This window comes from Lithobates pipiens, unplaced genomic scaffold (genome assembly GCF_037356315.1).
Source record: "Lithobates pipiens isolate NorthernLeopardFrog02 unplaced genomic scaffold, aLitPip1_a1.2 Scaffold_13, whole genome shotgun sequence".
In the NCBI taxonomy this organism is placed as follows: domain Eukaryota; kingdom Metazoa; phylum Chordata; class Amphibia; order Anura; family Ranidae; genus Lithobates; species Lithobates pipiens.
The window spans coordinates 133,274,839-133,290,179 of record NW_027507718.1 but is presented as its reverse complement, the minus strand read 5'-3'; the positions used below and the strand labels follow the sequence as shown (position 1 = coordinate 133,290,179).

The following is a 15,341-nucleotide window of genomic DNA, read 5'->3' as shown; positions in this document are numbered from 1 at the left end:
CTAAAAAAATAACTAGCTACCTAGCGACTGTAGCGACACTAATGCAGCGATCAGAAAAACGATCGCTTAGTGACACTGGCAAAAGGGGGTGAAAGGGTTAACTAGCGGCAATCAGGGGGTTAAAAACATTATTGGGTAGTATATCGGGGTACCTAGCGATATAAAAACCTGGCGGTGAACCTAAAAAAATAACTAGCTACCTAGCGACACATGCAGCGATCAGAAAAATGATCGCTTAGTGACACTGGCAAAAGGGGGTGAAAGGGTTAACTAGCGGCAATCAGGGGGTTAAAAACATTATTGGGTAGTATATCGGGGTACCTAGCGCTATAAAAACCTGGCGGTGAACCTAAAAAAATAACTAGCTACCTAGCGACTGTAGCGACACTAATGCAGCGATCAGAAAAACGATCGCTTAGTGACACTGGCAAAAGGGGGTGAAAGGGTTAACTAGCGGCAATCAGGGGGTTAAAAACATTATTGGGTAGTATATCGGGGTACCTAGCGATATAAAAACCTGGCGGTGAACCTAAAAAAATAACTAGCTACCTAGCGACACATGCAGCGATCAGAAAAATGATCGCTTAGTGACACTGGCAAAAGGGGGTGAAAGGGTTAACTCTAGGGGCAATCAGGGGGTTAAATCTTTATTGGGGGGTGATAGGGGGCTACCCTGGACCTAACACTAACTGTCCTGACAGTTTTTACTGTCACAACTGACACTGAATGCATTGATCAGTAAAGAAATGATCAATGCAATCAGTGACACTGTGACTGGGGGGGGAGGGGGGGCAGGGGGGGGATCGGGGGGGGTTTGTGTGCCTGTGTGTACTTACATGTCAGTGTAGTGTTCGTGCAGACTTACTTTTACTCTTCTCCTCGTAGTCCGGTCAAAAAGACCGCCCCGAGGAGAATGACATCACTTCCTCCTTCCTGTGTAAACAATACACAGGGGAGGAAGCTTCTCATTGGCCAGGAGCGATCCAGAGGGGGTGGCCGAAAACGAACGGCCATCCCCTCATCACGGAGCGCTCCTGGACCGAATCGGACCGCCGTAACCAGCGGGAGGGGGTCCGATGGGACCCCCCACCCGCTGGAAGGCAATCACGTAGATGTACGTGATTCTGCCTGCCTGTGCCATTGTGCTGACGTACAATGGCAATACGGCGGTCCTCAAGTGGTTAATGCAGAGAATGCATTCGGCCTGCGGGTACAGCAGCCTGTCTGGCTTCTGTCCAATGGGAATGTTGGGAAAACAGCAGCTGTTTGACATCCGATCAGAACCCCCAGCCAATGGCTGTGAGGTCTGACCCAGTGTTCTGGCAGAGGGGTGGGATATCACTGTACTAACATTGCTCATACAGGCTTTATGGTGCTGAAGTTCACAGATCTGATGAGGGAGGAAGGAGAGCAAGATAAGACACTATCCTTGTAAGTTTAACTCATTTGTGTCTCACTGGCAGTTTGTTCTGTCACCTCTCTTGCTTGTCTCTTCTCCCTCTATAGTCTGTGCTCTCTCAGCACAGTCTGCGGTGTTCCTGACTCTTTCTTCTCTCTTCAGTAACAGTAAATATTAAAACTGTCAGCTGATTGGCCTCTTATGGCTCTGATTTTTAGGCACAGTGCCAAAAATACAAAGCAACTGAGCACATGCAGAGTAGGAAATGACCATGCATTACTGGATTTTAAAGTAGTTGCAAACCTTGATTGTTTTTACCTTGTAATAAGGTAATAAAAACCTATTGCAGAAGAAACCTCCCAGCCCCCCTTATACTTGTGGCCGATCTTGATCCAGTGATGTGCACAAGAGCAGCGACTCTCCTGCCTCTGTCCCTCACTGGGCAGATTGATAGCAGCGGGAGCCATTGGCTCCCCCTCCCATCAATCAAATACTTTAACAAGGGAGTGGGGGCGGGGCTTAGCCACATTGTCTGTATCAATAGGCAGCAAGCCTGCACGAGGGTTGGGTCTGCTCTGTGCAAAAAGACATTATGCAGGGCAGGCAAGTATAACATGTTTGTTTAAATTTAAAAAAAAAAATGAATGGAACCTTTACAATCATTTTAACCACTTGACCTCTGGAAGGTTGTACCCCCTTCACAACCAGGGCATTTTTTATTTTTTTTGGTATTCAGCACTGTGCTAATTTAACTGCCAATTGCACAGTTGTGCAAAACTGTAAGTAAATTACATTTTATATAATTTCTTTTCACACAAATAGAATTTTCTTTTGGTGGTATTTGATCACCACTGTTTTTTTTTTAAATTATATAAATGAAAAAAAGAATGAAAATTATATATAAAACAAAAGCAGTATTTTCTACTTTCTGTTTTAAGACATAGCCAATTAAAATGTATTCTGCCACAAGTCTTTGGTATAAAAAAGTGTATATTGGTTTGTGTGAAAATTGTGTCTAAACCTATGTGTGTAATATATATAATATATAATGGAAATTTTGAGCTATAGACATTATACTGTAATGATGGTGATCAGAGACGTATAGTGGGACTGTGATAGGGTGGCGGGAAATCTGGCGCTAACAATAGAGGTCGACCGATATGGGTTTTTCTCTGGCCGATGCCGATATTTAGAAATCATGGCGGCCGATAGCCGATATATGATGCCGATTTTTTTGGGCCGATATGTTAGGCCGATTTTATTTTATTTATTTATTTTTTTCCTTTTTTATTTTTTTATTTTTTTTTTTTAATCCCCCTTGATCTAACACACCTTTCCCATTGGGGCATTTTTCAGGCGCTTTTGGGCTAAAAATAGCGCCTGTAAAGTGCCTGCAAAATGGCTCCCCTGCAGTCTGTGTGAAAGACCGAGTGCCTTCACACTGAGGCGATGCGATGGCAGGATCTTAAAAAAAAGTCCTGCAAGCAGCACGTTTGGAGTGGTGTATACCGCTGCTCCACCACTCCTGCCCATTGATATGAATGGGCACCACTGCTGAAGCGCATGCAATGCGATTTGGCAGCAGTGCTTCATGGGCGCATTTAACCTCTTCCTTGGCCGCTAGCTGGGTTATATGTGCCCCACTAGCAGCCAAATAGCACCGCTAAAATGATGGTAAAGAGCCGCTAAAACTTGCAGCGTTTTACCATCAACGCCTGCCCGCTCCAGTGTGAAAGCAGCCTTCATAAGTGATACAGAAAATTTCTTACATTTAAACATTTATTAAACAAAACAAACCTCCAATCAGTTTACTTGTATGTATGATTTAGATAAAAAAAAAAAAAAAAAAAAAACCTATGTATTAAATAAAAACAGGTAGTCAAAACTTTTGGACGAAAAAAAAAAAAATGGGCTAACTTTACTGTTTTTATTTTATTTTTAAATAGTGTATTTTTTTCCCCAAAAAAATGCATTTGAAAGACCTCTGTGCAAATGCCGTGTGACATAAAATGTTGCAACAACCGCTATTTTATTCCCTAGGATCTCTGCTAAAAAAATATATATAATTTTTGGGGGGTCTAAGTGATTTTCTGGCAGAAAATACAGGATTTTTACTTGTAAGCAACAAGTGTCAGAAAAGATTGTCTTTAAATGGTTAAACTGAGAACTTCTACACACTGAGATGACTTCATTCATTCAAGTGTAAACATTGTATCATTTAGTTCTTTTCTTGGCAGTCTGCCCAGAGAGGAGGAAAGTGTTGCTATGATGACTCAGGCACCTTACACTGACTTCTTATAGAAGTCATTTCAAAGTCCCTGTAGTTATAAATCGGCTTTTTATCAGCACAATCGGCCAATGCCGATTATTTAAAAAACGGCAAATATCGGCCGATATATCGGTCGACCTCTAGCTAACAAACACTATATCTGTGAGGGTCACTGGGGCACTTACATTGCTAGTGACCCTAATACAGTGACAATACTGTACACTGACACACTACTGACACTGGCTAGGAAGGGGTTAACATCTAGAAGCAAGCAAGGCGCTGTGTGTGCCTAGCAATATGTTAAGTGCTGCTTCTACTTTTTGATTTAGCTGTTTTTTCCCCCCTGCTCTGCAGGAAGAATAAACAACCAGATCGCTGTTCCCGGTAGCAAGAGTCCTGTGTGTTGTGTTTTTTTTTTTGTTTTTTTTTGTAAAACAGAACTCTGATTGGACAACGGCAATCGGCTAATTTCAGCCCAAATCTTTGGCTGAAATTATCTGCCAAATTCTTGCTGTGTCCAATCACTGCATGGGTCAGCAGGAGGCACGTGGTAGCAAGTCAGCAACGTACAGGTACATTGTCCACCTTGCCTGTGCTGCCTGCCCCCAGTAAAACTACTGTGGAAGGACAGTAAGTAGTTAAAAAATGTTAATCTTTCATTTAGCTGTACCTGCAAAAGGGGCCAGACTGAAGTGATCTAGAAGGGTCTAATTATCTGACTTGGGTTCTATCTTAATGACCACCTCCCAGGCCCCCCTAGTTTGTGCTGGCTTACACTATGTATTAAACCATGACAATACTGTGCTTGATTGGGTTCTTGAATGACGTCCCGTCTGTCCATGAGGGTACCTTTGGAAGCGGTACTCGATTTATAGTTCAGGGTACCAGAGTCATCCACAATACTAGCAAATCGTAGTGGAGATCTACTGCTTACCAATGTAAAAGGCCCTAGTTCTGGTCAGCTCATTAGATTAAAAAAACTGAGTGCATGGCTATATGCACAAAATATAACTGGATACTAATCTTTACAGTTAACAACGCCAGGGGGTTTGATTGAGGGAATGTCTGCCTTCTGCGGGACCCGGAAAGCATTTTTCCCTCCACTGGAGTAAATTAAACCCTTTTTGTCTTCCTCTGGAATTACTGTGGGTATAGGATAGTGTATATCAGGGCTCGACTATTGTCAGCCCATTCACTGTCTGGAAGTGCCTCTTCTCAGCACACTCAGGCCGTCCTTGGCACTCATTAGCTGTGTGCTGGGCACTTCTCACTCTTGGCATAGGTAGGGCTGGAGAGCTGGGCCTGAACTTGTGCCATTGTTTTTTAATGCTGTCTGTGCCCCATTTGGGAGATTCACCTCCCCATTTTAACTGTTATCCTTTATTGAAAGTAAAAGAAAATCACAGATTTTTTTTTTTTTTTTTGCCTGTCCCCAGGACAATACGAAAGGAAATCTTTCACTGGGGGCACTAGTTCTGATGACCTGGGGAGCCCCAAAGGGATTCCCTTAGTTTTTCTGGGATGCCTCTCACTTCCTGTATGGCAATGGGAGAAGTGATGGGAAATCTCCCCAATGGGACACAAATGGCAAAAAAAAGTCTGATGGGTTAAAACCCTCCTTTACTCTACCCAAAATTAAAAAAAAGTAGCAGTTCTACTTTAACCTTAGTTTTATGACAAATGATCTGGTATAGGTTTTTATGTGCCCTGATATGAATCCATCAGATACCATTACTATAGGAATGTTGACAATAGAAAGTAGACATCCTACAGTCAACATTTGAAGTTTGTTTGAAGTGCAAAAGTAATCAAGGTATTCCTCACTGTCATGTATTTTCTATAGGAAACATTTAGCTTCATTTTATAAAACCTATGTTTACCAGACTGGTTAATGAAATGGCATTCCCATAGTGATTAGCGACACTCTGTTTGCTTTTTCCTCCTGTAAGCAAGCTTTAGGTCCCTTTCACACTGGGGGCATTATTCAGACGTTTTAGCATTAGAAATAGCGCCTGAAAAGTGTCTGAAAAATGCCTCTCATGCCACTCCAATGTGAAAGCTTAAGGGCGGTGTGCTTGCAGGACATTAGAAGAAGTACCGCAAGCAGCGTCTTTGGGGCAGTGGAGGAGCGGTGTATGCACCCCCCGCCCATTGAAATTAATGGGCAGCGCTGCCAAAGCGCTTCAGCAGCAACGTTTTTCAAGTGCTTTTAACACTTTCTTTTGACGCTAGTGGGGGTTAAAAGGGCCATTAAAACTACTGCAAAGCACCACCAAAACTAGCGATGCTTTACCACTAGCACAGAGCGGTCCCAGTGTGAAAGAGGTCTTGCAGTGCCTGAAAAACATTTCAAGCTGTGACAGCCCTCTACAGTGCAGTAGAGCCTGATTTTAGTTTACACTGCTGGCCTGGCTAATTCATACATATTTATACGGTATGTCAAAGTTCAGCTATATCTGTAACTCTGGTGCTCTGGGTATGAAACCTGTGGCTTGGCAAACCTGTCCTTTATCTGCCCCTCCTCTCCCCTTGCCCATTCCTAGAACACCTTGTATTTTGTACAAGGGAGAAAATGGCCAGATAAATGTCAGGGCCGTGGCAAAAGCTGTACTTTCTGACCTATGTATGGATTAGCACTGAGGATTTGCAGCCAAACCCACCTACCCCATGGTAATTTTTTAAAACTTTTTTTTTTAAATGTTTGTGCTTGGAGTTTAGCTTTAACATTTCTATATACATTGTAGGCTAAATCTTAAAATAACTTTTTTTTTTCCTTTTATAAGTTCTGATTTAAACTCATGTGCATGACAGGGGAACCTCTGTTAGCTGTATTCCCTAGGCATCCGAACTTTTTTTATTTTTTTTATTTGACTGTGAATGGGATAAAGCCAGAATGCCAAATGCTGCTGACTGGACATTTTCTGTGGCTTGTCCGTTCTTGGCACATTGCTCTTTCTGGGCATCATGAACAAACTGTTCTGAAACAGCGCTACTTCTGTGTACAGACAGCTTAATCGTAAATGTCCAACCAGATTACTTTGGTTCAGTAGGTTGCCGTTCTTTTGATCAAATTGTCTTATGCCATTCTAATAGGATTGGGAATTCATTAAAACAGATATGCTGCCTTGAATGACAAAAACAAAGGTAGTCTTTTCACATTTTCAGGAAAGAGCAAAAACCCTAATTGTAGTCAGAAAATGTTACATTTTGGAGAATTCAAATTTTACCGTACCTGATTTATAACATTTTATAACACATGTGGTGTTCTTCACAGAAACCTTTACACCTTAAAAAATATATTAGTCAGTGTTGGGCTTTATTTTTTGGGTAATGCAGATTTTTTTCAAATATTTGTTGAACTTAAACATGTGTCACACTACTGTTTTCCAGTTACTTTCAATGAATACCTGTACCACTTAAAGTGGTTGTAGAGGCATAAGGTTTTTTACCTTCATGCATTCCATGCATGAAAGTAAAAAAACCTGTATGCAGCAGCCCCCCCAGATCCCGCTATTACTTACCTGAGCTCACTTTGATCCAGTGATGTCCAAAAGAGCCTTGCCTCTCTGGGGACTCGCACCCCTTATTGGCCATTAGCTCCCACTGCCGTCAATCACAGCCAGTGAGCCAATCAGGAGATGGAGGGGGTGGGCCGAATCGCTGCACCATGTCTGAATGGACACACAGCGCAGTGGCTCAGGTGCCCCCATAGTAAGCTGCTTGTGGGGGGGGGGGGCACCCAACAGGAGGTAAGAGCCAAGAGGACAGGCGTGGGACACCAACCCCCCCCCCCCCGAGATCAGGAGGATCCAGCCCACTCTGTGGAAAACCACTGCACACAGCAGGTCAGTATAACATGTTATTTTAATGAAAAAAATTATTAAAGCACAAGTCCACATATGCTACAGATTCACAAGTCTGGTAATAACCATTAAAGTTATCCAGGCATAAAATTACATACATGCACTTCCAAAATTGTGAAAAACCTTTGTAACTCATGCCTAAATGATGGCCACTTGTTATGCGAATGAGGATACCTAATATCCATGTTCTTCATGCTGTAGATGGCTACCCATGTTTTCCCATGTATCGGCATCTTTAAAGCTAGCACAAGACACTAAAGTTGGTAATGTAGATATTTCAAACCAGGGTTAAAGGGCTAATGGTATTTGTACCAACTACTACTATCAGATGAAAGAAATCTGGTGAGAGAACTTGTGTAGGGACATGGTGCTTTTTCTATCAGTCAAAACCTGCTAGACCGGGTAGAAGACAAAGTAAAGTTTAGACTTGTCCTGGTAATCCATGTGCTGCACCCTCAGCATGTAATTAACATATCAGACACCAAACAATTTGTTTACAATTACATCACTTGATTTGTAGTTTTCTTTCTGCTTTTTGTATGTTTTTTTCCTTTTCTTTGAACTTTCACCCTTTACAAAGCATCTGAAGGAAATATGTGCACACTGCCTTCCGTTCCTGTCTTTTTTTTTTTGTCCCAGATCATTATGAGAAAGTGAGAGAATAAATCAGGTTTCACTGAACTGTGACATCACTCTGAAGCTAGAGGTCATTGAAAACAATTGAGCAAAAAAAAAAAAAAAACAACCATTTTATTGCTTACCAGAATACATTGTGATTAAAAAAAAAGGAACCTTTACGATCACAAACATGTTATACTTTACTGTGCAATAGTTTTTCATAGTGCAGCCCCGATCTGCCTCTCCATGCACCTCCTTCCTTCTACATGCTCCCATAGTAAGCCGCTTGCCATGGAGGCAGTGGTGCAGGCTTGATCCTGAGCCATACTGTGTGCCTCTATTAACACACATTGCGGCTCGCTCCCTTATAACTTGATTGACAGCAGTGGGAGCCAATGGAGAGTCCACTGAGGCTGGGGAGAGTGCAGCGCTGTTGCTCTCAGGAGTCCCGGATTGTAATTGGGCTCATAAAAAGTATTTAGGGGGCGAAAATAAAAGGGGTGTGTTTGTGTTTTTTTTGTTGTTTTTCGTTAAAGCAGGGAATGCATTAAGGTAAAAAAAAAAAAAACCCTTAGCCTTTACAACCACTTTAAAATCACTGTAATCTCACACTTCACAAAAGAAAAGGTATCTGTTCTGTATCTGACTGTTTTCTGTTGCATTTTTTTTTCCCCTCAGCATCCTTGCCGTTCATTATTATGACACTGGTAAACAGGCCATACAAACGAGGTTTCTATTGTGATGATGAATCAATTAGATATCCATACCGAGAAGACACCATAACTCATGGTCTAATGGCTGGAGTCACCATTTCCTGCACAGTTATAATTGTAAGTATTTATAGAGACCTAATGTAGAGTGGTTTATGCCTTTTGAAGAGAACCTGCTTATAATAAGGATTTATACTATCGTGAGCATAAAAAAAACTATATTTATGCAGTCACACTTCTATCCTAACAGTTGCATAAAACCAGTACTGAGAAAAGTATAGACGCTGCCAATGCAGACCCCCCTTCGAAAATGTTATTTTTCTTGTTGTGCTAATCATTTCGCTTTAGTACTTTTGTCCTTCACTGGCTCAGAACACCTGGCATACATGTTTCAGGTCAGGGACTTGGAAAGTGAGGAACCTACTGGATTATTAAGATCAGATCCGAACTGACAACTTATGGGGCCCCCTGTTTCACTGCCCAAACTCAGAAAATTGGCATTCTATACGCACAAGGTTAAATTGTATAATCAATGCACTGATCCCGTTTATGCAATGTCTCTACTCTCCCCCATTGCTTTAGAACTCATTCGCATGGGTGGCCAGTTGGCAGTAAAATCAGGACGTTGAGCTGTGGTTCCCACCACCCACCTAAAGAAGTTTATGCAGCCCCTCACGTCTGTCCATATGGCACATCACACACCTAATACAACCCATTTTAAGTGTAGAAGGCTGTGCCAAATTGTTATCAAACTCCCACTCTCTTTTCAAAGCCACACCGCAAATGTGAGGAGGCAACATATGACCAGCCATGAAGCATCTCTGACTACGAATTCTCCCCCCGATTTCCCCCTCTATCTATTCTCAGCCCAATACTCCTGCCCTGACATCCCCGATACCACCCACACTGTGACCCCTCTACTCCTCCAAATCCCCAACCTTGTTGGCCCCCTCACTGTAGCCCTGCTACCCATTTTCCCCATGATACCCCCTCTTTCGCACTGTGATCCCTCTACCCATTACTTCCACCCGAAATCCCCTGCACTATGTTCCCTCTGCTCTTTATTATTCTCTCACTTTCACTCCTCTTTGCCCCTGATACCTTTAGCACTATAATCACCCCAGATTCCCCCCCGCATAATTGTTTCCCCCATACACCCTAGATATCCCCCAGCACTGTTATCCTATCAATACAATACCCCCTTTTCTAATACAGAGTTCCGTCACCGTTCACTCACAAGGCTGCCATCCAGATTGTCAATCTAGCTCTGCTACAGGTTTCAAATTCCCTGCCCACACAATCCCCTTCACCGGCACAGCAGCACTGGCTGTATGCCGGGGTTTGCAGTGTGGGTGGACAAAGGGATACGGGTGAGGTTGCTGCAGATTCCACCTCCTTCCTCTTCCATTCCTCTGGAAGATTGGGGGGGCGGGGGGGGGGGTGTTATCTGCCTGACTTTGAATACAGTTTTGACAGTCAGCCACCGCATTCCCTGCTGGACACCGAACCCTGATCTTCTCTCTGCCAGGAGCCTCTCTTAAGCATTGCCCGACTGCCAAAATGGTCAGTCAGTCCCTCCCTGATTTGGACAGCACAGGTAACTAGAGCTTTTAGTAGAAGTCGGCTGTAGGAGACTAATCTCTCAGCACAGGTTTCCCTTAAAAGTATATAATGAAGTTGTTTGGCTCTGTTTTTTCTTTTTTTCGGCTTAATTTGCTTAAATATATCATGTTTCTATATTTCTTTAATTGTCTAGATTTTATCATTGAAGCTACTTCATTATGACTTCCAAAGTTTTTTTTCAAAGCCATTAAAATGTTGCCATGCTCACACAAGCGATTTGAAACATGTTTTTTTCCCGCTACACGCATAAGGCAGCCCATTGATTTAGAATATGCCGCCCTATGCTTGGCAAAGTAGCTCATGCAGGGTTTTGCCGTTTTTCAGCTTGTTTGCTTCCTGTGTTTGGAGTGCCATTAATAATTAGTGGCACCACAAGTGCGGCATGCGTTTTTCGAGTTTTCTGTGAATGGAACCTTAGTGAGTACAAATTGTTTCCCTGTCCACAACAGAGAATTTCATTTCATCACTGTTCTTTTTCCACAGATCACTTCTGGAGAAATGTATATGGTATTTTCAAAGCGCCTGTACTCCCGCTCAGAGTGTAATAATTACGTGGCTGCCCTCTACAAGGTGATAGGAACATTTCTGTTTGGTGCCTCCGTCAGTCAGTCTCTTACAGATCTAGCCAAGTACATGATAGGCCGACCACGTCCCAACTTTATAGCTGTGTGTGACCCTGACTGGAAAATGATTAACTGCTCTGCATATGTGACAGAATTGGAATGTCGGGGCAGCCATGCCAATGTAACAGAGTCAAGGTGAGTGGCATAAACAAAAGCATTTTGTTTAAATAAACAGTTACTTTAATTGGAAGTTTGGTTTGTTTTATTTATTTTTATTGCATAAGCTGAAATCTGTTGTTATAAGACACTTGGCACTTGCGGTAGCACTTATTGCATGTGGTAAATGCCATGTGAGTCACTTCATTTTGATAATACTGTTTGAGTAAATAAAAGCCAATATTTCAGGCATCAAAATTCACCTAATTCACAATACCAAAGACCTTGTTACAGAAGCAGCGCTGAAGTCTTTTGTTAAGTCAAAGTAAAATAAAAAGCTTTGTGGATAATAGGCCATGTAAATTTCATGAGATCCTGTAGACTAAGTACTAGCACTGATTTATCTATTAGTCAGTCACTGTGGGGCTGAAAGTACACTGCAGATGTGGGTGAGGATTGCTCCCTTAAACATAACACAAGGCACAGTGGTGGCCCGTCCATAGGGGAAGCATGACACCCCCCCCCCCCCCCCCAGCAGTCATAGTTCATAGTAAGGTTGAATAAAGACACCAGTCCATCCTGAGTGAGTGTCTACCCCTATCCCTGTACATTGCACACTCACATTGGTCCCTACCCTCAAGGAGCCCACAATCTAAGGTCCCAACTCATATACTAGAGCCAATTTTGGACAGAAGCCAATTAACCGTCCTGCATGTCTTTGGATTGTGGGAGGAAACCAGAGTACCCGAGGAAACCCACGCAGGCACAGGTAGAACATGCAAACTCCAGGCAGATAGTGTCGTGGTTGGGATTCGAACCAACGGCCCTTTTTACTCCTAGGTTACAGTGCTCACCACTGTGCCACCGTCAAAAAATAAATAAAATAAAAAATGTTCTTTAAGTGCACTGTGTTCGGGCATCGGACACAGTGCACTATGGGAAGCACCACGCCAATGCAGTCATGAGATTGCAGACGAGGCACTTCATTTGCAGGCTTTTGACCTGCTTTGCGGTGCAATCCAAGCGCCGAACAGCTTCTGCCCATAATATTACTACGGCTGGGAGCTTTGCTCAAGTTAAGAGGTTACTTTCAGTTTCCCTGTTCCAGAGAAACCGGAAGTGATGGCAGCTCCGTGGAACACACTGCCCGAGCGGAGTTGCCTGTGAGGTAAGTGAGGCTCAGGGCTGCATTAGATGGGGCACAGTGGCTGCGTTTGGCACAATGAGGCTGCAATTGATGATGGGGGGGGGGGTACTTCTATCAAGTAAACAGGTAAGGTACCCAAATGATATCCTAACTAGATCACTGGAACCTGGAGTAGTATATCTGTACCTATGATTGCAGCAGCAAGTTGCACATAATCTTTCCCTGTTTGGAATTTTGCACCACTTCCATAGTGCAGCCATCAACAGCATTCATTGTTTTTGCAAAAAAAATGTTTTTAATATCATGAGTGTTCCTATTTCAAATTTTTTTTCATTTTTTTTTTTTTTTTTTTTTTAGGCTTTCTTTCTATTCTGGGCACTCTTCGTTTGGAATGTATTGCATGTTGTTCCTCTCGGTAAGCATTTTTACAGCTATACCTGTGCTCTTATGATGCATTAAATATATCTCCACTTCAGTGTCTGCTTTTATGTGACTATTCTATTAGGAAATTTTACTTCTTGTTTTGGAAACTTCTTAGAAATGCTACATGTACACCTTTGAATTGTCTTGAGTAACAAAACAGAAATCCTTTCTAACGTAGACTGAGCCATACAGTGGAGGTACATAATTTGTATTGTGTACACTGCATTTTATTATCATGTGACCAATCATGTTTTTACATCTGGGCTTTTTTTTTTTTTTTTTTTTTAAACAGAGAAAATGTTTTATTTTCCTAGACTATAGATTGTCAATTGAATGCAAATGTTTCCATCAAGCCCTTGTAATGAAAATGTTCTTTTTATTCCCAGTTATATATCCAGGCCCGGTTGTGTGGAAAGTGGGCTCGCCTTCTGAGGCCCACTGTACAATTCTTCCTTTTGTCCTTTGCCTTGTATGTTGGATATACACGTGTATCTGATTATAAACACCACTGGAGTGATGTTCTGGTGGGACTTCTTCAAGGGGCACTTGTTGCCACGCTCACAGTAAGTCTCATATTACTAGCCTAATAAACTGAATGAATTATACAGATTTTCTTTTATATAAATATATGATTCAGATCAGTGATTTTTATGGAGTTGTAAACCCCTGTGTTTTTCATCTTAATGCATCCTATGCTTTAATGTGAAAAAACACGTGGCAGTCACTCCCCCCCCCATTATACTTATTTTATTTTAGTCCCTTCATCTGTTCAGCAGGACACGCTGTCCTCTCCATGGGGTCCTGGCTTTTGGTTGGATAGATTGATAGCAGCATAGCCATTGGCTCCCGCTGCTGTCAATCAAATCCAGTGACGCCGGGGCCGAGTCTGGCATTCGTGTCTGTGAACGCAAATTCTGGACTTCGGAGCGTGCTCACAAGGTAACCGCCTCAGGAGAGCGATTTCTTCTAGGGGGTTATCTGATGCGGGGAGGAGCTGCCGGGAGACCACAGAAGAGGATGTTTGGGGCCACTCTGTGCAAAACGAGCTGCACAGTGGAGGTAAGTATGACATGTTTGTAAAGGATCGTTTTTTTTGTTTTGTTTTTTAATCACTTTTACGTTTATAAAAATCCTTTTATTTTCTCTCCATCCTCATTATGCATTCTTCTAGTGTAAAGTCTACCTCAAACATGCACATTTTAAGAAAAATTTCAGAGTCTGTCTTTCTTTTAAATAATTCCCTTATACAAGTCCATTTTTCTTATCGGTTTCTATATAACGTTTCTCCACAGGTGCGTTATGTGTCTGATTTCTTCAAAGTCAGGCCACCTCTTCAGTGTACCAAAGACCCTCTTGAGACTAAACCAAGTCTTCAATTGTGTGAAACAGACCAGAATCACTTTGTATACCTGGGAGGATCATGAGTTTTCTCTGCCCCTCTGAGCTGCACCAACTTAACTGTTGAGCTTTCCCTGGCTAGAAGGCCTATATCTACATCAGCTGGCCGCTTCAAGAGGCTAATGGACAGAACAGGCGGGTTTCTCCTGGAAGAGACACGCTTGAATTTTTTTTTTAAACGAGAATTTGTGACCATCTCTTTTTTTTCAGCACAAAAGCCAAAGTAACTTTTTATATAAATGTATAAAGAGAGAAATATTGATATCTCTATATTTGAATTGTGTATAAGATTAAATGTTTTGTAAGTATCTTTCCAATTTGTTATGAAATGAATGAGCAAGATTAGAGCTCTGTGTGCAATATGAAAATTTGTATGTGTGCTAGGTAGGCATTCGGAGTGTTTGTTTCCCTACTCTCTACCTGCCAAAGGTTGGTATGAGCTGGGAATCGTGGGTGCATGGGTCCATTTTGTGTTCTCTTTGTGATGTGTACAATCTGACTGCTTTTCTTCTGTATGCAGGAGAAATCAAGCAGTAGAGCAGTTATCCTTTTCTTTTTGCATAGAATGAGTATGCGTGTAACTTGAATTGAAACCACTGCTTTATACCTCTCCACTGTCAAAGGAATGACCAGAACCTATGGAGCTATGGGGAGAGGTTAAAGGAAAAAAGCCTCCTTAACACTTGTATATATTAAGTTTAATGGGTTTAACTGTGTATGTACTATACGCCAAGTCTGTGGGCTGTAAATAAAGCAATCACCCCATCTTCATTTGGCTGTGAATGGGTTTAACGTTTCTGCGTCTATTAATGTGGTGTTTTATTACTCTAACCTGCTTAAGTATGATTTTTTTATTCCATTTGAAGACCTTGTGCACATGCCTCATGTCTACCTCGAACATGCACTCCTATATTCATAAACTCTACGACTCTCACTCCATGCCACTCCATGAGCAGTGTGAAAAAATAAAACAAGTTTTCTTACCATTCCCCCTTAAATGGGGACGATAGGCTGAGGGACATTTACCTGTTCTCGAATGTGCTGCAATACAGTTGGCTGTTTTACAACTCTGCTTAAGTAGTATATAAGGACATACGTGGGTACAGTCATCTTGGTGCTCAGTGAGGAGAGAAAGCAGAATTGTTTTGTGTTGGTGAGTGCTTTTGTTGGCC

The 15,341-nt window shown here is 42.2% G+C and overlaps 1 protein-coding gene across 1 annotated transcript in view; it reads left to right on the top strand.

The window, feature by feature from the left end:
* PLPP2 (phospholipid phosphatase 2) overlaps window positions 1-14,940 on the top strand; it is a 45,199-nt gene extending 30,259 nt beyond the window's left edge. The window contains exons 2-6 of the mRNA XM_077475604.1: window positions 8,828-8,979; window positions 10,966-11,240; window positions 12,706-12,763; window positions 13,158-13,334; window positions 14,064-14,940. Coding sequence (XP_077331730.1) covers window positions 8,828-8,979; window positions 10,966-11,240; window positions 12,706-12,763; window positions 13,158-13,334; window positions 14,064-14,195 — 794 coding nt within the window. The 3' untranslated portion in view covers window positions 14,196-14,940. The remainder of the gene's footprint in view (window positions 1-8,827; window positions 8,980-10,965; window positions 11,241-12,705; window positions 12,764-13,157; window positions 13,335-14,063) is intronic.
* The last annotated feature ends 401 nt before the right edge of the window (window positions 14,941-15,341 follow it).